Consider the following 23,333-nt stretch of genomic DNA (forward strand, 5'->3'; position numbering starts at 1 on the left):
TGCCCTCTAATAGCTGACGGCAGCTGTGTTTGCTGCAGTCGCTTTCCCATCGACCTTTGTTCATTTATTATCCATAGCGCCCATTTCTCTAAGATGCGTATTAGAGTGGAAGTTTACTATTTAGTACTGCAGCGAAGACGTGGGCTTAACTGGGATGGACTGACCCACACTCAAGGAAACATTACAGTGACAAAGCTTTGAAAAAGATTCTAATGAAGGCAGACCTAGATAGCACAGCAAATCTGCAATGATTCCAAAGTATAAATCAGACTCTCTCTTTCATTTCAGGATAAGGTATACAGTTAGCCCAGGGATCTACGTCCTCCTTCCTCTTCAACTCGCCTCGTGTAATGCACTGGTAAGCAGGACGAACCTTAGTCAATCTTTCACGATGTTTCAGATAGAAAAATGCCAGTCCCGGGCTTTCTATCTTCCAAGTACTTTTTCCTTTCTTCCTTTTTCTCCTCTCTTGCCCTCAACTCTTCCCCACCAATGCTGGTCTGAGCCCACCCCACAACGCCCACCCCACTCCCATCCTTTCTCCCCCCTCCTCCACTTTTGGCATTACTTGTCTTTTCCTTAATGAGTTCGTTTCCCAGTTCCACACTCGTAAGCCGCGCGCAGATCTAACGTAGCTATCCACTCCTCGCAGCTTGCTTTGCCGAAAGACAAGGCCGTATTGAAGCGAGCCTGTTCCTGCAAACAGCTCTGCAAGAGGTAACCACAGAGGGAGGTTCAAGGATACAGTCTACGCATTAACGGCCGTTTACCTTCCGACCCAACGACGACTCGACGAACCACCCAGCGGACAGATGAGAGGAAACGAGCAGCAGTCCAAACCCATCCCTTGACAGAGCTTCCTACATCAGACACGAGCGGTCCTTTAAAGATTTCTTGCATCACTGCTTATCAGCAGCAAGAACGCACTTCGCAATTTCCCGACGAAAACTACCTCGGCGGTCACCAAAATAAAACCTGAGCAAATGGCCAAAGTTCACCCTAATTTTAGTACTGGCTTATCCAAAAAACTCCAAGCAAATGCTTTATTCTGCAACTGATACAGTCTGTCGCCCAGGGCAGAGGATGCCCAGAAGGAAACCGGGGGAAGAGAGAGATAGACGCAGGCCACAAAGCGGACTCTCCATGCAGAATAAATCTATTTCAACATCAACACTGATGAATTTAATCTTAGCAGGCAGTTTGACATCTTTCTCCAGTTTTATCACTGGGAATTTGAGAAAACAACTGGATTAAGACATTTGATCCAGAGCTGCAGGAAAATTCAGCCCCTGGATGCGCCAAATCCTCTGCTTGCCTGCCTTTTTCTTTGTCGCCTTCCCAAAAAGCCTCGGCAAGCGTCACCCAACAACGCGCCTGTTTCTTCTTTTGGATCCCCACTCCTCAGCGTTAAACACCAGGACGTTAAACAGCCGTCTCTTTCTTAACAGCACAGCTCCTTACTTCAGTTCACACTAAGAGCAGACAACCATCTTGTTTTGCAGTTCACAGGCAGTCCTTTGGCAAAAACAGACCGTGCCCTCCTCCGACCTTTCGATTTTCTATGCACAAAAATGCATCTGTGATCCAGCCTCTCCGCGATAAAGAGGGAATGAAAACATCCTCATCAGATACACTTAACTCCTTCCGTTCCTTATGGGAGCGAGACAGCAGAATCCGTTTACGCTTGTCTGTACAGCAAATACAGTACAAAGGAACATCCTATAGACTGAGACAGAAAAGTTAAATACATATTTTCTATACGTCAGCTTGCACTCAGGTTCCCACAGACAGAGCGGCAAAAGCTCATCGGTGCTTCTCCCACCTCCTCCGCTTCCTAAACAAACGCTTAATCCCTAAACAGTTTGTGGAATTTCATTGTAATATAGGTTGGGATTTTTTCTATGGTGCAAAGAGACTCTGTAACTTGAAATCCCCGTTTGTCCTGCCTAGGTGACCACAAGGGAGTTTTCCACAATCACCCAGAGGTGACCTACAGAAATGCCCAAGCAGACAATCAGAGACAGGAGGCCTCATCTCCTTTTCTGACAACTTTGATGAAACTATTTGACATGAACACTGTGCTTGTAGGAGCACAACAGAAGACAACATGCCCACAGAAGTGTTTTATGAGGTACAATACTCATGTTTCTTCACACCCAGCCAGAAGCTAACTACATGCAAGACGACGAAGCAAATCCAGGAAACTATACGGACGAACAAAATATGCTGTTGTGTTTGAATTCATATCAACATACCATATCTATACACACAAGAGATTGAGCTAACCTGGTGAAAAATAGAGATGGTTTCAATGGAGGCCAAGAAACAATCACCAGTCACACACAGAAATTCCCATGCTCAGATAAACTACCTTTCAGATGTCTGTGGAATGTATTTTATGCTGGTTGTCCGCTTGCAGGAGAAGCCAACTTCTAACACAGCCTTTAAAAAAGACAAGCAACTCAGAGGCCTCCTAATTCAAACCTTTCTCCTAATCTTAGGATTAAAAAAAGGTAGAGCCTGGGAAGGAAATTATTAGCCATGTGTAGACATACTGGATACGAGAACGGAAGGGTTTGCAAACCCCAGAAGCTGTCAAGCCAAGATTCGGGTTGTCATAGTTTTAGATTTGCCCAGAGCCACTTCCCAGCTACGTTCCAAGCAGTGGATATTTTCTAACAGGACCGGCCTTCTTTCTCAAGTTAATTCAACAACACAAAATGAAAACAAGTCCTACAATGAAGAACTCTCTCCATAGCTTTGATGGGAACATTAGGGACACGTAATAATTAAATTACTCTTTCTATTTAACGGAGGTGACAGAGTTAGAACTCAGTTTTACACTGAAACCAAAAGGGCGTTTCGGAGTTTGACTCCATGAAAGCATTTGGTACATGCTGTAGCTCCAGCCAGAGACCAGGTTCAGTCCTGACGGTGTTTTGTTGCGTAGAAGTCAGACATTACATCAGAAGTAAAGGTGACCCTCTGACTGCCATTTTCTGGTCTATTGACATGCACCTTCACGAAGGAAGGTTTGATCTGGTCTAACAGAAAATGTCAAGGCTTGACTAAATGTCAAGATTTCATTATACTCTGAAACGGTGTCCTGAAAAATAGCTGCAAGTGAGCACCAATTTTTAGATACTTTTATTGATACTACAGTAATCCCCAATAAAAATAGTAAAAAAAACCAAAACCAAACATAATGTGACTAAAATCCACATTCTAACAGAAACTGGAAAGACTCTTTGGGATTCCCTAGTTATTTTACATTTTGTGACAACCTCAGCCTAATCTGTATTTAAGTGTTAAGAACGGCATTTCAAATTAAAATTCACCAGTAAAGACCAGATACTTACGAGGTTGTTCCCTAGTGAACTGTAAATGAAAATAAAGCAACAAAAGTTGAAACGCAAGAAATACCACACCTAAGTTTCCCAGGCGGGAAGGCAATGAAAGCCAAAATAGCAACCCCTGAAAAAATGCTGCCATCATATTTTGACAACTAATACATAAACCCAAATAATTCTTAGTTATAGACAAGTTGAAGACCTATTGCCAATAGTCAGATGTGTAGACATACAACTTTTGCAAAACATACATTATTTGGTTTATATTACTGCAATTATTATGGACATGATACTACTTATTTATCTTCTCCTCTGCAAATAATCTTTTCCTTAAATGAAAACAGATAGGAAAAAAGAAAAATCCACAAAAGTGGGAAAAAAACCCGCACGTACCACGCAGCCAGGATGCTCTTACTCCGTTGCTGAGATGCTCAGCAGCCTAAACACTACCTTGGTCCCCTCATTTCAGCTCCTATGGAACAGATAAAAACTCAAAGCAAACTGTCACAAATCCCATCATCTGCCACCTCCGAGGCACCAAAACCCCACTGCCTTTTTCTTCTGTGAGATGCCACCCTGCCAGTAAGGGCAGCTGGACACTAGTGGGGACAAAGTGGATTGAGCTGTGGCCACTCAAGAGGTCAGATTATGATTAACTGCACCTATGTCCATGCATGCTCTATTTAACCACACAGCTGGTGCATCTGTCTCAAGACTGATTCTATAGCATCTTTTCTTCTTAAACATCCAAATCCCACCTATGCTGCAAAACTAGACTTATGTTCCTTGTTTTTAGCTACAACATAATATTAATCATGAACGTTCACCTTGGAGGAAATAAATATTTTGTGGCTTTATCTGAATTTTGAAGAGATTTGGTCTTCAAAACTAGAAGTGACATGTAACCAGCAAGCCCGATCTATCAAACAATCCTCTGATGAGCAAAGCTTCAGTGACCCGTACGCAGCGATAAGCATGACTTTAAACTGTGCCTCAGTGCACCTGCTTGATAAATCGATTTCAGAAAAAAAAAGAAGGGTTGTGAAGCTGTGCAAAAGCAGCCCACCTGCGGGAAATAACTCTGAGTGAAAACCACACATCCAAGTGTTCACTCTCGTTCCAGTGGGACTGGAGTCCACCCTCCACTGGAGGGAAGCAGAAGCCAGGACGACGTGTGGGCACTTGTCCAGACAATTTTTAAACAGGTTAAGTTTACTTAAATTAGCAAATGAAAATAAAGCGATACCATACAGATTTAAAACTACTTTGCGTCAATTTTATAACAAGGGAATAAGTTACAATGAGATACCAAGTTATAATCTGTATTAGATCAGTAACTGCCCTTCTCATAGCCCGTGGTAAGGGAATCAAAACAACTCAATACCCACCTGTGCACATCCCTGGACAGGTTCCACAGATTAGTAACTGCCATTACTCACATGACAATCCTTTTTACGGGCCGCAAGACTGTAGGTCTGGGCAAAAGCGAGAGCGATGATGAGCGGGCAAAGAACTCACTCCGTAAGCGTGTTCAATATCTCACCTACTCCACGTAAAAAGCCAGGGCAAGTCAGATGTGATGCTTCGCCTGGTTCCTGCTCTGCACAGAGCTTCCATGCCTAGAGACTCATTTAGGTAAAAGGACAACAAGGTGGATGCAGAGATTTATTTTTTTTTTCTTCTGAAAGTGTGATGGCCAACTGAACAAGTTGTCAGGAAATAACGCGTGACTGCCTTGCATGTTTCCCACACCGCTGTCTGAGTTACTGTCGGTACTCGTGCAGCTCAGCAGCCAGCTGGCTGCAGCAGCCACGGCAATTTTTACCAGAGTTCAGATGAGGAAATCTCTTCTGTAGCCTTTAACATTCAGGTCCTCAAGCTATCTCAAGATGCGCCCCAATTTGCTTCTCTAAATTTGAAGAGCCTATGTTGAACTATTGATAAACACGGCTAAAATACAATGTAGTTGGGACCCACTATTCAGATTTAGTTCTCCTACTAATTTCGTTCTCCTAGTTCTCTTTATCCTTACGAACTGCAGATGTTGTGCAGGTTGAGATGAAAAGAATTTGCTACCGGTGTAAGTTCTAAGTAAGTCGTGCCAGAAGAGGCAAAGAAGAAGAAACTGGTTTATAATGATACACCTGTTTCCACGTGGAGCTCAGAATCTGTGAAGTTTTGAGGCTTCTTCTGTTCCCATCCAATTCTCCCAGCTAAAAGGGCCTGTTAGGAACACCATCAAGTTTCATCTGCTCCCTCTCTATCGTGAATTTTACTACAGGATTAATATGTTTTTCAGCTATAATTTAAATTGCACGTGACCTCCAGCATTTTATAAAGGACTTTTTTTTACTAGTAATATCCCATGGTAGCTGAAATCTTCCATTTCCCTCTGCCTCAACAGAGTTCCTAACAGAGCAGGAGGACCCAAAGTCGGTGTTTGGGCCAGAAAAGCAGTCACAAATGCTGACAGGATGAACATTCAGGGGCATGCTTTCCAGACACCACCAAGCAGAAGTCTTTGGAACAAATCAATACACCTCAAGTAGTCAATACTACTGCTACAATTGCTTCTGTTCCCTATTAAAATGTTCAAAAGGTTTAAATTCCTCTCATAAATTCTACGATTCGTAACACAACGCACAAATACTGCCTCTGCTTCAGCTTGTGGTTTGTGAGCTTTTCAGACTGAGCTTCTGTGTCAGAAAAATGGCTTACGTCTCCGTTTCCAAATCATTCATTTTCCTACGGAAGACATTTTCCTTGTTTTATTTAACCAGGGCTTTGCATACAGGAATTCAGAAGAGGAGCTGACATTTCCGTTTGGCACTGCTTGCTTAAAACACCGTCTAATCAAATGTCATCTCTAATGCAAGTTCCCTCATGCAACTTATTACCGCAACGCCAGGGTGTGGTGGAAAGAAGATGTATGAGCACAAGGTGGCAATAGAGCATCAAATCCAAATCGGTATGCGTTTTATTCATCGTTGGATGCTTGCTGCCACCACAACACACACGCATATGCACGGGTCATACATCTCCACTGAAAACACGACATGATTTCGGCATGTTTTCTTACAGCTACATTACTCTTGGGTAGAAGTAAATGTCAGAAGAGTACCTTTCTCCTTGGGTAGCTGACGTAATTACAAGACTCCCCTAACCGCTTACAGTTGACACTGTTATTTTGGAGCTCAGCACAGCTTTTCTGGTTTCAAACCTCTCGAAATAAAGACTCTTCTTAACATAAACGTGGCAATTAAACAGAAATGTGGTCAGTGCTGCTGAGCTGGTGCCCTGCCTTCCCCAGCCGGAGCCCACCAGGCGGCAGTGCCACGCCAAATTCAATCCCCCAGAACCATGCTTATCAGCAATGATTCTAGGTTTAAGCACTAAGGTCGCAGACAGCGGGAGCGGAAACCCAAGCAGCGTATCTTAATTTACGTGCATTTATTCCCCCTTGCACCTACAGCACCGTCACTACACGCCATGCAGCCGGTATCGGCGATGACGAGGAGGGCACGCGAAAGCAGCCCGATTAAACAGGGCAGTGGTTGAACTTCCCACCTCTACAGCAAACGGAGGGGAACCAAGAAGCAAAGCACGAGTGAAATTCTCCCTGGCTCAATTAGCAGTGACCGCAGCTGGGGACAGGCTGGTCCCCGTCCTTACCATCAATCACCTGAGGCTGCAAAGCGATGCGCAGTGGGCAGCAGCAATATCTTCATGTCTGTACAGTAATTATAACGCGCTAAGCAAACATTTCTGGCAACAACTCTAATAGTCTGCGAGTATATCGGCACCCCAGCGCTGCCAGGTGGAGATGTGTGTGAATACCAAGCTATAAATACATTCCCAGACTTTGGTCACTGCTCATCCACCTCAAAAAAGATCCCAGGAGCATACCCATTGCTACGCATACCACTGTAAAAAAAATCAGATTGAAGAAAACTGTCAAAACAAAGCCAGTGGAAACAGTCAAAATATCTAACATCCTAAAAAAGCCTACCAAACACAACGTTAGCAAAAGTTATTGAAGTGGCACAGAGATTCTCAATCAAGATTTCCAATGAATAAATCTCTAGGTACATTGGTGTTCAGCTGCCTAATGTACCTGAAAGCCATCTTTAAAACAGTATTTTAATATTGATGCAAAGTTCCTAAATTGACCATTTCAATGCCATGATAAGCCGTGCAGAGCAAGTATCAGAAGAAAAACGAACATATGTAAAATCCATAGTAAGGTATTCACGCGTGCATGTCTTCTGCTAAAATACTAAAGAACTATCTCTTAGGAGGTAGAATTTCAGCTCCCTCAAACACCAAGAAGCCAGGAACACGGGTCCACAGGCACACCCGTGCTGACGCCGGGACCCCGGCAGCGTGCTCACTCCTCTCCCCTCACGATTCCAAGTTAAACTGTGACTGCTGAACACTCAAACATGCGAAAGCAGCTTTTTAAGGCATCCTCGGAGGCTATTTTCCAAGAGCAGTATCCTCGACGCTTAAGTCACTATTACCCCATTGCAGTCTTCTGACTGATTATACCTAATTTAGCAGCATACCAGTTTTCTGATAGAAGGGGGGAGGTTGGAGGCAGCTGCTGTCAACCCATATAGCTCCAGCAATGTGGTCAAAAGCATAGACATTCAACTTTTTATCCTAGAATCGTTCTATACATACGCCGTTTGTGAATGAATCTAGCTTTCCTATTTCGCAACCAATCTGTAAAATACCCTAGGTCTTTCTCTTTTTTTCTTTTTCCTCTCCTCATGAAGTAGAGAACTAAAATCCCCATTAAAAAAATCCAATCTATACGCATCAGGAAGTCATGACAAGTTATTCACACGATACTGTTCGCATCATCAGATAGGCGATTTCAAGACCAGCCGAAAATCTCTTCCGAACAGCACACACTTCTTCCATTGAGATTAAGGAGTTAAAAAAACCACACGGGACAACGATGCCACTCACTAGCAAATAAGAAAATTATTACTAGACACTTTCTGAACAGTCTGATTTGCTTTAAGTATTAGTAACTTATTATAACTGAGCAAAATGAAGCAACTAAAATGTAAAACAGGAAACACAGAGCCACATCTTCCTTAAAAAATAGTTCAAGGGTAAACTACATAGCATAGCAACCAACACTTACTAATCTCTTAATTATCAGTGGTTTTAAATAACTTAGCTTCGCTACTATCACAGTTACAGCTTCCTGACTGGTTAACAGATAAAGAAAATTATTCAGAAGCTATTTCTTCCCCTGGCTTGCTGGCTGGCTTAGCGACAACGTTACACGAGCCCATCTCTCCGCCAGGCTGGCAGGGGACCATCATTCCCATTTAACCTTCATTCCTGAACACTGGCCTTTATCAGAGAAATGTTACACTTCGGTCCCGTATAAATAACTTGGCTTCCCCTCGAAACATGGACTTGGACACAGTTTGGGCACTAACTACATTTGTTACATGCTGTAATTGCCTTAATACGGGAGTCCAGGTTAAGGGAAACTATAAGTAAGATGCATTTTGGGTTTTGGTGGTTGGAAACTATAAAGTAGATTAAATAGCACGAACTAATTAAAACAAAATGAAAAAGTAAGAAAGATATGAAAGACATTTCCTTTAAAAAAAAAAAGAAAAAACCACCAATAACTACTAAACATTATTTTTTTTAGCTCTCTGCGCCCATGCCTCTTCAGTAAGTCAAAATTGACTTACGTGCTACGAAAAGACCGTCACACACTCAAAAATGAAGTCAGTAATCACCAACCACCACCCCCCAAACCTTGGAAAACCATCATTTGCAAGCTGATTTCATACCAATGACGTAACAAAAAAATAAACTAAACTAAACAGACATATATATGTTTGGAGAGAGGAACTCATCTTTGAGACCATATCCCAAACATTGGTAGCATGACTTGCAAAGGAACAGTAACGGGAGAAATGGCAAAACCATTTATACTCAATATGTGTGTGAAAGCGAATGGAACTTCAGTTGAGCTGAGTGCATGCTTTCACATCAACATGGTACTTACGTAAATATTTGAACTTATATTTTACCGTAACTACAGCCCTTGGAAGGTACAGTCACATATGGCTCCAATTCAGTTCCTGTTACTCAATTCCTATAATAGCAATATTTATTTTAACAGTACTAATTTATTGGTAAAACTCTGACACGCCAAACGATTTAAACTAGAGCCTTTTTTCCTAGGACCACCAGCATCCCGTTGTTTTGCTGGATGAGAGTACGACTCCACAGGGCGTATGAACAGCAGCGTTGGAGCAACTCTTCGTGCTCCTATAGCACTGCCACGGAGATCTAGAAAATATCAGATGGCATCCACAGATAGAAGTCATATTACTGCACTTGCACTGTTATTGTTGAGGACGTGCTGCAGCCCAGATGAACGCTTAAGGGACTGTGCTTTGCTTCCTTCTAAAATTGCCATGATGCGCATACATCTGTTCAGCTCTCAGCATTTTCCTAATTCTTCCTACTTGACATTACAGCAGAAATTGTTTGAAGAGGAGCAAAAACGTCGTCTTAAAAGTTCCTGACTAGGAACTAGACAAGCTAGACTAAATTCTTACACTACCAGATGTTTCTGCTGTGGTGCAGAGAGCAACGTTTGCAGATTGTCTAACAATTTACAGAATAAGGGTGAGCTGCTTGTTGTTATACCCAACTTAAAATGCTTTCAGTGCTTCGAGTGGTGTATCGGGCTGACAATCTAGCCATATAAAAATAAACTGTGTTGCAAAGAACAGATTATTTAGAGAAAATTCTTACCACCGTTTTGCTGAAAACCTCTAGAATATTCATGCTTTGGAGCACAGACTTAAAAATCTGGCAGCCATGTCGGGGATAAGTTTTCTGCCACCCCCGTGAAAATTCATCCTAAACCAAACAAGTCCCAAACCTCTAAAAACGCAGCTTACATTTACTCTTACAGTGCCGTTACCGTGTATAGTGCTTTCCATCACTAGTTCGACGCACATTGAAATGAGCACTTTGCCATCATTTTGCCACTTCTTTAAAGGCAAATAATAATTTTCTGCCAGATTCGATCGGGATTCATCCGCCCCCTTCCATCCCTGCTGGCTACTGAATTGTGCCTGTGCCAGTCGCCCCGCGCTGCCCCTCGGCAAGCCAGGCACGCAGCCGGCAAGTGCCACCGACTGGGTGGAAGTGTCTCTTCGTGCGGATGGGAGAGCACTGGGCAATGCTGCTGAGGAGTCCCCTACCTCGCCAGGAGCACCTAAAGGGAACTGGTTTGGCTCCATGGGATGAGGCTCTGTCCCCCATTTTTGATGCCTATTCTAAGCTTCTCTACGTTTCTCCACTTTAACAAAGTTATTTTAAAGTCAGGAAGCACACACACACCACCCCCCCCAAAAAAAATATCTTTTTCAATATTTGAAACGAAAAACAGGAACAACACGTAATGCCAAAAATAAGAAAAGAGGGTACGTTGATTTCTTGTGCTACAGAATCAACAGATGCTTTGTCACACAACTCCTGCATCATCCAGCACACGTGGACAGAGCGCCTTGGCAAAAGCTTGCTATTTTTTCTCCACTTTTTAAACCCAGCTGTGACTACAAAGTTATTCATTTCCTGATGGCTTCCTTTTGAAAGCTAATAGTTTATAAATAAAGCCATACTTATGAGAGGAAGAGAACTGACAAGACAAGCAGTTACTGCAAAGACTCAAATGTCTAGCATTTGAATAAGAATTTGTCTTTAGTACGTGGTATTATTTTTTTAGTGTTTTGCTTTTGTTCTCCATCATATGCCCTTATTCAGCACAATACTTCAACTCTGTACTTCAACAATAACTGTCCGTGTTTCGAACATCACTATTTTCCTTCGTAACCCTTGTATTCCCCCGCTCCCCCAATGTCAGAACTCATCCGATACCCCAGGACAGCAAGCTTCCGATGTCCCATCCTGGGATGACATCCTACTTTGCGATGTCCCAGCTGGAACCGAGGTGGCGGCAGGAATTCCCCTTCATTTATAGCAAGACGGAAGGGGTTTACTTCAGCTCAAGGAGGGAGAAGTTTGTGAAAGAGAAAACTGTCGAGGGTTATTAAACACACAGAGACAATATCCAGCTCAGGAAATTCCCTGAGCCAAAAACAGCCGGCGGCTGGGAGATGATTCAGGGGAATATCAGATATGTTTGCCCTGCTCCTACTCTTCCCCAAGCACCGAGCTGTGGCTATTGTTGAGGAGAAAGCACTGGGAAACACACAGCCCTCTGCTCTGATCTTGAAAACGCATCTTTTAAGGATAACCAACATGGTTCGGATCCAAATGCCCTGACAAAATTTATTTCACTGCGTGCTTTCAGACTGGCTGAAGAATAAGGCCAGCAACAGTTCTTCAAATAACAGTGTATTCACGGTTTCAAGACTATCACTACCACTAAAGTGATTTTGAAAACATCAGTTAACAAAATAGAAAGAGGAATGAGAACTAAGTAGATTGTTTTGTAAATTTTTGGCCACAACAGAGGCCGTAATCTCCAGACAAACTCCTGTTGTAGAGTTACGAGAAGATAGGGAGCGAAAGGCTGCTCCCAGCTAACCCTCCTCACAGGGAGATACAGCTAAAACTGTCCCGAACCCTTTTCCTGAAGGAGAGGATCGTTTCGTCCTCCTCGCTCTGAAAAACACCGTCTGTGCTCTCCTGGATGGTACTGGCCTTCCCTGGATGCTTTCTGTTAGTCTGTTTCTGATAGGTTTTAGGACAGGTGTCCAAAGTTGAACACTATTTATGGAGGAGCCTACATTAGACTCTTCCTTCCTTATTTGTCCAATTTTTAACACAAGGCAAAATTCCAGTTTTCCAGCTGCTACTCCATTTTAAAATTCTTGAAGACCAATGGTTCAGTCCGAAAATCATTAACTGCTTTCTTGGAATAGTTACTAAGACGTGGACCCCAGGCACCTCCTTCCATGGCTCCTTACCTCCCGTTCACCCGCACGCCGTCTCACCCACCAGGAGGGGCAGCTGTAGGCTCCCAGCAACTCCAGAACCACCCACCTAAGGTTTGCGTCGCTCACAAAAGGCACTGCTCCCTTGGGTTTTTTTTAATTCCGCTATTCGCATTCAGTTAAAACCTCTTCTATAACCAGCTGTAAACAGACTCTTGAGAAAAAAACCCAGTTTCCATCTAAAAAATGGCTGTTTATGTCTAAGCGCTAAAGAAAAGAGCTAAAATGTCGCAGGAAGTGTCTATTGCCTACTGCTGCGCAGGATTTCCAAGTGCTTTGAGTTTTTAAATCTACTACATCAGCTGGCTCCCCTCTCAGAATTTATAGAGATACATTAACATTTACTAATATCAAACCATGAACACCGTCTTTGTTTTGTTTAACATACACATATACACACTATACCCACTCACACACGCATATATACACATAGATATGTACACACACACTTTTTGTTTTATAAAATTGAAAATGTTTGGGAAAAATACTAATTGCACAGCTTTGATATTTAGAATACACCGCTTCCTCCCTATCATTTTTATGACCTTTTTAGTTAATATCATTACCATTGCAGCAGATCATAATTTGTTCTCATGGCTACAAACTAATGAGACAAATTGCTGTGACATTACAGTCTGAGCAAAACAAGAGCAGACAGAGAGGCAGCTCAGCTCTCATCAGCTTCTTGAGCTAAAAAGGCTCCGAGTATACAAAGGAAATAAAAATTACTTCCTCTACCTTTGCGTTCCCACCCCTGGAGCAACGCAGACCTCTCAACCGTAGACACCACAGCCACAGGTGGTTATAAAAACTACAGAGCTGCAGTTACTTTAAAAATACACGCGACAGTTGTCAGCCCTTCCCCTCCTTCCCAAGTAAATCTGGAGAAGGGATTTTGTGAGGCAGTAAACAGATTGCCCATCTAACAATTCAGCACAAGATCTGCGTTCCTGAGGTATACACTGGGGGCAATAGTTTGTCACCTCGGCTTGCTCACCTTCCACAGATGAAAAATTTGGGGGTATTATAATGTCTTAATTATTATTTCATGCCATCGCAAAGTAGTCTAGGGAAAGCAATGATTTATAAAAGGCGGAGATATTAACTACCTGCCACTGATACTTCATGAGGGAAAAAACCCTACTCTATCCTTCCTGCTCAAGAAGAGTGACGAGACTGACCTAGTTCACCCTCAAACGTGTCAATGGAAACCTTTCTACCATTAACACTTACATCCAACGCAAACACAAACCTCAATTCCAATTGATTTTGCATTGACTCTTGAAATACAGCCAATGAAGCAGTAATCTTCAGAGAGAAGAGAAGATGCACGAAGCACTCAGACTGACAGGAGATTAGATGTGCATTTTTAAGTGGCACTTAAAGGTGGAAGAGTGAAATTTCTGCAATACACAAACACGGTTAAAGCCAGGCACAAGCTTAAAAGGATGACTTTGGGCAGCCCGAGTCTCTGGTGGTGTTTGAAACCCTGACAAAGTTGTGTAACTTGGCCCCAATCTTCAACCTCTACCTGGGCCAGAAATAGCACTGGAACATGGATGGAGAAAAGCAGAGGCAACAACACTCTGCATTTTTGTTTCATTTAAGAATGTTACTACCTACATTCCAGCTTTTACTCCCAGCCAACAGTTACTATACTGGGCAGAAGACATAGCAGTGTCTCCCAGAAGGTTTTGTCTAACTGGAGAGAAGACTAATTTGAGACAAGAACAAGGTAAAATAATTGCATTGCAATTTCCAGAAGACACAACGAATTATCCTTGCTTGATTTACCGAGCTCATCTGTTTAGTGCTACAGGTAGACAAACATTTGAAATGCTGCTGGATAAGCTTTATGGTATGATTGCAGGACCAGTTATCAAGGTGGCTCTCTGCTGTTGTTTAAATGTAAAGTAAACACAGAATGCCAAAAAAGCCAGCTATTGGTATCCGATTACTTTGTCAGAGCATTTGGAGAAATTTTAGTTTCCCATTCTTATTCAGCTCAACAAAGTCTCATCCAAAAGTGCTCATTCATGACATTTTCATAAAGTAGCACCAGTCCCTGACATAATAGTGGCATACATGAATGGATCTGCAAATTGGGTGATGGGGGGAGACAAAAGGCAACCAATAGTTATCCAAAACATTCAAACAAGGAGCGTATCTTTAGAAGTAGCCCTGAAAAGTGGCCAGACCTACGTTTTCATCTCTTCCGGCACAAAAAGGAAACTGCAAAAACTGCATGAGAACAAAGTGCTTTCTCAACATATGTTAATAAACAGAACGTAAGAAATTTCACTGAATGATAGGAACTACCCGTTCTCTTACTGGAAAAACATAATGCCCTTTTGACTGCCACATTTGTAGTAAAAGAAAAGAAATAGGACTTTGGCAAAAAGGCTAAACCAGATTTAAAAAAAAAAAAAGGCAGCCAACCTGTTGCTCTTTGCAGTCAATGCTGTACATGTCATGTTTTACTTTATGTCTGAAAAAGGACCCTGGAAAGACTTAGGACCATATCAGATAGTTCCTCGGGATTTATATTTTGGGCTCTCTTTTAAAGAAAGCAAAGTCACTTTGGGAGATCTTAGCCTATGTGATGTGGCTTCTTCCTTCTATTTTTACGCCCAAGGAAAAATAAAAGAAAAAAAACAAGCCAGAAGAGAACACGCCACAGAAGGGCCTTATACAATCTGCTTATTGAACAGTGACTGCCTCAAGGAAGAGATGCTTTCCGCCCCCATTTTCTTCCCAGCTACTGAACTGAAAGCTATTTTCAAGCATGGCTACACAACATCTTAAAACAGCTAACACTCGTTCACAGTGCGTCCTTCAGCCCTTCCCTGGCCAACATATCAAGCTTCCCACTCCTTCTGGTGGCAGTTGGGGTTCAAACCTCCTGCTTTACGGCCCATCAGCTTCAATTTGTGATGGAGCAGTCCTTCTTGTGATTAGCTACACTGCTAGTTGCCCCAGCATCTGTAAGCATTCCACGTAAAAATCAATTGCAAGAGTGAAATACTTTTAAGTCTTCATAGGAACTCTGCGATTTCTCTTATTTTTTAGTCACAGAGCCCAAGAAAACCAAAAGAAAATAACCATGACTGTTTCATGCTCATTTTGGTTACAATTAAAAAAATGCTTTTTCTTGCGTTTTGTAACACAGGCCAGATCACGATGCATTAAATTAATCATAAAGAAAACGAGCCTCTTGTGTACCTACAGAGAAATACAAAAAGGCACAAAGCAGTGCAAACTCACCATAGGCCATTTCATTCTTCTTTTGAAGGAACGGTTTAAAGTCAAAGGGTAATTCATTTATTATGCCCATTCAAACTTTCATGTCCCCTGAAGCTGCCAATAAGAGTACCGTTTCACGTGACACGCTATGCTGTTGTTTTCAGATGTAGATATCTGTTCCTTAGAAAATTCAAACAGGCAGATAATAGTCACAACTTAAAATCACTGTACATCGAGACAGAATCTGAAGATAAGCATTTTGCACCATTGTTAAACCCAGCACAAAACCAAACATGAAGCTACAGCAATGCAATGGGAAGGAAAAGGATGAGTACAGCTCCAACTATGACTTTTCACAGAATCATCAAATCACAGATTGGTTTTGGTCAGAAGGAATTTTCAAAGACCATCTAACTCCAACCCCCCCATGCCGTGGGCAGGGACGTCATGTTTTGTGTTTGTGCGTATAGACATTTCAGACACAGACTTCAGAAGACACAATTTAACTTTTAAAGTACGCAAACAAAGAAGAAATCCTGAAGTGCTGCATCCACTTTTTAAGGAGGAAAAATTTATCAAATAATCTAAGGTGTAGACATCAGATCTTTCTATCAGTTCTAAAACTTCCATTGCTCACTGTAAAAATCTTAAGTACATGTGTCCTCCGCTTACAGCCTTTCAGTAATACGACAATGAAGTTATCTAAAGGAAAATACCACCAATAGAGTGTGAGACACACTCAAACAGCTAAGTACTCAGAATCAGCTTGGATTAGAGGTCACCTCAAGCTCCAAAATATTTGCCAAGAAGATCAGTTATTCACTCTGGGGAAAACCAGGTTTCCTTTCATTGGTTAATGTCTTTACCTACATATCACCATTACCTGATAGAATACCAGTCCTGGTAAGCAACTGAGTGCTGTAAAACAAAAGATCTTCACTACTTGTTGAAGTAAGGAGGAAAAGTAGTGTTGCATTTGTTAGTGAGAGCCTACGAAGCAAACCTTCCAACATATGCAAATAAAACCACAGAAGTATCCCATTATAGATTACAGTTAATCAACACAATTCTCCAGGGGAAGCTGTAGAGCGTGGCCAGTTCCCAGCTTCCCAAAACGAAGTGCAGGATCCAATTCTGTATTCCTTTCAGTAAACCAAATCTTGCCCGATGCTTTTAAGCCTAGTTATCAGGAGGAACCAGAGTCAGGTTTAAACTCATCGGGCCTTACGCAGCTCCTTCTCAACTCTAAGTCAGGCAGACGTATATCAGAAAACTCAACCACATCCTTCCTTAGCACCAGTTCCAAAACTTGACTCTTCTCCAATGACATCAGTTGAATTTAGCATGCAGAATTAACCTCTTAGTTCAACAGAAACCGAATTTAACAAGCATGGGGGTTTGCCCCAAAAAACGATATTATGTTGCTCACAGTTACCAATACTGACGACTGTTGTATTAACCTAATATTCTTTAGTGTTCTTCTCATTAAACAAAAAAGTAAACTGCCAAGCATGTCAATGCGTCAGCGATTCTTGCAAGCACCAAATCAGTCTTTAAAAGTGTCCTGGCATGCGTATGAACAGTATACTGCCAAGCTGCAGAATTTGCCAGATGTTTCAGAAAACAAGGAGACAGAACACAGCTGTAACTTCTGTCTTTAGGAATCCAGGACTGTTCCTTCAGGTGGTGAACATCCTGCCAGTTGACTCAGTTTTTAAAAAAAATAAATACTGCATCTCTCAGCGTTTTATCAGGTGCTGTAGCAACTGTCCCAGTTCAGGATGACCAACAAGAAAAAAAATGTGGCTGTTAACAGCAGAGCCAGAGACAAGAAAGGAAAGAAAGGGTGACGCCTGTCTCCGTGGAAAGCTGGGAACAACACGTGCCATAAACCCGGTAGGCATCCTTCATCAAAAGCTTGAAGAGAAAGAGACAGGGCAGCATCTCCCTGCTGCACAGCACCACGCTGGCCACCTTGTTACGCACCAATGGCACACGGACACATTTTGTTCTGTGATAATATATATATAGGCACACACAGCTTGCCGAGTCCTTAGTGTCTTGCAAAAGAAGAAAAGAACACCTACCTCATTTCAGGCAGTACAAAGGCACAGTTGAGGACTGGGGAAACCAGTTCCTATTTCCACTGGCACCTCTACAATCATACAGGCTACATTGCTGTGTTTTTAAAAGGCAAGGCAAAATTATAGAGGATTTTGAACTACTTTTGAGAATCCCTGACCTTAGCACGTGTGGCGTGTATCTATATGAACTGTACAATCTCAGTATGTTTAAAGTCTATTGAGAGCTCAAACTTGTGCACATGGCTCAACAGACAAAAACATAATGCAAGACATCACGGGGGAAACGTGCATCTATAATTCAAAACCCAATAAGGCAGGTTGCTTCAGACGGTGATGATGTAGCTCATAGAACGGTGCCTGGTTTACTGAGATGACCTCTGAAAACTTTCAAAGGTATAATATAAAATTGGATTATTATTCCCATAAGAATTAAAGGGACATTGTACTCCTCAGCAGCTCAGTAGTCTCTGCTGGCTTCTAGTAGAAAGCACATCGTTACAGTGAAGGCAAAATAATGCACTGCAGATGGTCATTAAGACAGACAGGACACGACATGTGTTCAAGGGAAAGCTTTAGTTGTGTTTCAGAGACCTGATAACATGTCAAATATAATAAACTAAATTGCCTGAAACAAATCACTCTAATTTCATGTTGGTTTTTTTTTTCTATCATTATATCTGTTTCCCCACAATGGATCCTGATGTAGCCCATGAGACAAATCTATACAGGACTAACTTGTATTAATTTTACACTAACCAAATACATGAGGCATTCAGTAAGCACTGCATCAGATCTAAGATTTTTGCTTGGCGTGTAAACTAGTGCACAAGTAATAATGTTGATTTTTATATTGATTTTATCAGGTCCAAGTAACTGCTTAAGAAAAATCCCAGTAACGCAAAAGTTGTACTCCACTGTATTTCCATGCAGGTGGGTCTCTGCTACACTATGAATATTAAGCTTATATCAAAGTAATAAAGGGGAAACACTCCAGTAGGCTGAAAACGCATCCTACTTAAGGGAAGGGATCGACTTCGAAGAGGGAATCTTCGCTCTTCAAAGCCTGAAACTACCTTTAAGCAACGGCGTATCATTAGCGCACTCAGCCTCCACATCGGCATCCGCACACTGGGGAAGGTAAATGTCAAGAATAAGTGAACGATCTGGGGTGCTCAGAACCTCACTTGCAGAAAGCAACGGCCAGACTGCTCTGCAGGCTCCACCCATCCTTCCCAGTTACCAACAGTTTTGCCTCCAATTCGTAACTGGAGGTTTTCTTAATGTTTAGCTGCTCAAATTGAAAAAAAATTCATAAGTAGCCACAAATAGCAGCATTTTGTTTAAATACTAGTCAAGAGATTTCTCTTTTAAAAGGCTACAACAATGCTGTGGCATTCTCCGGGGACTTGGAAGAGCTTTTGGTTCCCACAAAGGCATTTATTCACTGATAAGAAGCAGAACTCCGCCATCGCTACCTTCTACACGTTGATAAGTCTGTGCTTCTGTTCAGAAGGACCTCTGCGCTAGTAAAACTACAGCAAGCTTCAGGAGAGGAAGACAGATTGATTTGTTTTCTTGCTTAGCCGCAAGACATTTATACCCCATTTTTCAAAATACTTCTTGCTTAAAATGCAAGTCAGAATAATCAAGTGCTATCGAAGTTTTAGTTGGACAGATTAAGCTGAAATATTCCCAAACTCCAGTTCACTAAATCAGCTCCGGGTGAGGCTTTGTTTCTCCGTGACATTTCTATGTCAGTAAAATCCCAGTGGAGAGAAAAGAAAAATCAGGAAGCACAGCAGAAAAAGATGATAAAGTAGTTACACGCAGCTCAAAGTGGAAAGTCTATAAGAAGCAAAGCCAGTCAGAATTTTTCAGCTAAGAATCTTGTCAGAGAAAACTTATTTTTTGCGTTCAATATAGCTTTGGTTTTTTAACTCAAAAACTAGGGAAGGAGAACAGCCAAAAACCCAGGAGTCTCCATAATCTTTTCAGAAGCAGGAGATTCAGAGTTAAACCTCAGTTCTGCCTTACTCAGATGAAAAATTGAGTTTATCTTGCATAACCCCAGACACAATCCCTAATCAAAACGTCTGCCTTCCTTTCCGCTCTTCTGTCAACAATATTAAGCAGTATAACTTTTATTCTAATGGAAATAATTAGGAAACACTGACATTTTTATAAGACAGAATTCTTTTTCTTTAACCAGCCTTTCTGAAGATTCTTCCAAATAGCTTTGCGTTACCATCCCTAATAGGTATTGACTGGAATTCCTCCATCGCTCTCCCCATCGACCTACACTCTTCGGATGGATTTCACTGCATTTGACAACAAACATTCTACAAAATTATAATCCATGATCAGCGATTTAAAAAAATAATCCGCAGGACAACTATCGCAAACAAAATATAGCAGAGTGTGCTTTGAAGCTTGTGTGTGGGCGTCATCAGCAGAAGCTCGAGAATTTTGTTAGCAGCATATTTACAGATCCCGCTTCCCAACGCGTGGCAAGCCCTCGCATACCTACACAACCATCTGGCTGGCAAGAGATCAGATGCCGGTTTAGCTTTCTCAAAGTCGCTTAGTGACATCATCTCTTCAAAATCCGACGTGACACACCTATCAATTTTATGATCAGCACCTAAAACAGACTTTCCAGTGACCCACAGCAAAATTAGTAACACCTCAAATGACCTCAGGCAGAGTCTCTGGGGGAGAAAAAGATTTCAAGCACGATACTTACAGATTCCATTCATCATGTTATTATTCCTACTACATTTTTAGCATACAGAAAATAAAATAATTGTAGTCGACTCGCGAAAACCAGGTTCTTCTGCCTTCTCTGCAATGACACAGTGAGGACCTCCTGCCAGTCTGGATGTCATTTGATAGCGAAGAAGGATTAAGCCCACCTACAGGGACAGCAAGCAGCGTTCAAGACTCCCTGCCCACAGCTGCGTCCCACTACTGAATGGTGCAGCGCGTGTTGCCTTGAAATAACCTGCGACCTGCTAGTGCAGCACCCCAAACGCGTTGCCTGCACGCTCAACAGCGTCACTGCAAACCAGAGGGGCAGAAGGACTAACGCAGTTTGGCGTCTGGTCGACCAGCATGGCTTACACAGACAACAAGTTAAGGAAAGGGTATCCAGTTTCCCATTAGACGCTGACGTCATTTAAGGATAGCATGAACACCAAGCACAGGCTTGCTGATTTTTACTTCTTTCAGTCATTCAGTGAAAGAAAGAAGGTTTAATTTTTTTTTTTTTTTTTAAGAAAAAAAAAGGCAACTATTCATTAAAGAAGTACTCAAATGAATTATTCACACATTCCTCTTCAATCTAAAGTGAAATACCTTTTGCAACATGCTGGCCATTTAAAAGTCAATTCTTCATGTCCCCTTCAGTTACTTACCTAAAAAAAAAAAAAAAAGAGAAGGAAAAATAGGTTAATTTTCCATGTTCTCAAATCTATCACAAATACATACCTTGCTCTCCACTGCTCCCCAGTAAGTTTTCAGTAGTTATAAATTAGGCAAGACTATTAGCGTAATGGGTTTTGCTTATATTATTAGTTTAGATGACGTTTCCACTTCTGCTTCAGCTAAGCATCCAGTAATTGAATTTAAGATATTTTTTTTTCTTATTATTGCTTTTTACCTCCCCAGTAAATGATTTCTAAATAAAAGTTCCTCTATGCCTTCAATAATTTGTTTTCCACATTCTGTGTATTTACTCTGGAAAAAAAGGTCGTTATTGCAATTGCAGTAACGGAGACATAAAACATGCAGCAGAAGCACCCCAATGTGGTCTTTAGTACAGAAATTTGTCCAACTTCAACATCTACCAGCAAAAAAACACCTTCTGAGCAGACAGGGCACAGGACAGCAAATCATGAGACTCTACTGGACAGACTAGTTCCGTGAACTCAGGTACAGCTTTCCTACCGACGTCCACAGAAGCCGTATTTTAACCACTTTCTTTTCGGTTCTATCGTTAGTCTCTCCCGGCTTTGGAGATTAAACAGTGGTGTATAACAGTAGGTACCACCACCTGTCTGAGGAACTAGTTACTAATGAGAAAGAAGAAAAACAGCTTGCTGCTGATCACGTTTGCCTCTTTACTGAGTCGCTGCTCAATAATTCCATTCTCTTTACCGGCCCTCCCTTTTCCTTCCAAGCCACCAAAGCCATTTCTGAAGTCGATGCTCTTTTCTTGCTTTTACCATGCTTCATTTTAGAAAGGAATGGTTGCATTCAAGGCTTTTCCCACCCAAACGTCAAATTCTTAATGATAGCCACGTCAAGATCTAGAAACAGCCAAACTTTGTAATTCTTAAGTGGTTAAGTTGAAGTTAGCACAAGAGATTGGAATTTTACTTCCTGTTTGTCCAGGTGATAAAATAAATCAATCCGTTCTGCAGCCTTGTCATTCTCTGCACTGTACAGAAACAGTTTGGGGTTACGTACTGTCCTAAAGCACTTTTGGAAATGACTGCAAATTAAGGCACAACTTCTACGATAGAACAGACAGCTTTTGAAGAGTGCTTGGCAGCACTACCAAGCAATATAGAACAACGACAAAGACAGACTGACCAGCGCACGCTATTTCCCAAAACAGCAGTTCCCACGGGGCTCCTGCCTCCACGTCAAAACGGCGAGTTGGTCTGCAGACTGATAAACCTGGCTTTGGTAGGAGGGGACTTGAATGTCTGTCTTTAAAGCTTTTTGTTTGCTTCATGAGGATCACCTCTTTCAGGCTTTTTGCTTAAGGGGAAAAGACTAAATACACATCTGAAAATCAAAACCTGGAGCAGTTATGTAAGCACATATTCCTGGGAGGAAGAGCTGTAATTGTTCCATGAATTGTTGGGTGAAATCCCAGCAAACCAATGACTATTGGCACTACTAAACTCAATTTTCATCTGGAAGACACTGGAGCAACAGTACGTATAGGCCCCCAAAACCAGTAACAGACCTAATACCCTCCAGTCAGCAGCAGCAAGAGCAGCGTATGCATGACAAGCTCACAGTTTTCTTCCACAGAAACAGGGTTTTCCATGCCATCATACACTGCATCCATTTTGAACAGGACCTCTCCAAACCAGCCCTGAAAACCAGGCAGGAACGTGCTCAGAACCTGCTAGAGGTCCCCTCCTCCCCTTCTCACCCAGGAGCGCTTGCCCAGAGGCCGAGAACCCGTCTGGGAACAGCCTCCAGCAGAGCCTGGAACCGGTCCGAAGGTGCCCAGCACCACCAGGCAGGCAGAAGCATTTTTGCTCCACTCTAGGTAACGGTACCTGTCCTTCTCCAGCACCCACACAGGGAGACCGGGCAACAACCACAGGTGTCAACATCTGCAAATCTCAAATCTATCTCAACTATTTCTCCCATTAACACATCATCCATCACTCTTCTACGATTAAATTGCATTTATTATTATTGTTTCTTTTCTATATTCAAACTCAAAATAATTTTTCAAGTTTACAATATGGCCTGTAAAGGTATGATTGTCTTAGATGATCCTTAAAACTACACAAAATATATCTTTCCAAGCACTGATTCTGAAAAGAAAAGTATTTCATATTGCACCCACACCACTGCTTTTGCCATATGTTGCCTTTTCAGATGTTTTCTTAACCAAT

The 23,333-nt window shown here is 42.0% G+C and overlaps 1 protein-coding gene across 1 annotated transcript in view; it reads right to left on the reverse strand.

Moving 5' to 3' along the window:
• ANK2 (ankyrin 2, neuronal) overlaps positions 1-21,104 on the reverse strand; it is a 313,778-nt gene extending 292,674 nt beyond the window's left edge. Inside the window, exon 1 of the mRNA XM_009888182.1 lies at positions 21,046-21,104. Within this exon, the coding sequence (XP_009886484.1) occupies positions 21,046-21,066 (21 nt within the window). The 5' untranslated portion in view covers positions 21,067-21,104. The remainder of the gene's footprint in view (positions 1-21,045) is intronic.
• Positions 21,105-23,333: the final 2,229 nt, after the last annotated feature.

The sequence above is a fragment of the Charadrius vociferus genome, unplaced genomic scaffold (genome assembly GCF_000708025.1).
Source record: "Charadrius vociferus isolate BGI_N301 unplaced genomic scaffold, ASM70802v2 scaffold767, whole genome shotgun sequence".
Lineage (NCBI taxonomy): Eukaryota > Metazoa > Chordata > Aves > Charadriiformes > Charadriidae > Charadrius > Charadrius vociferus.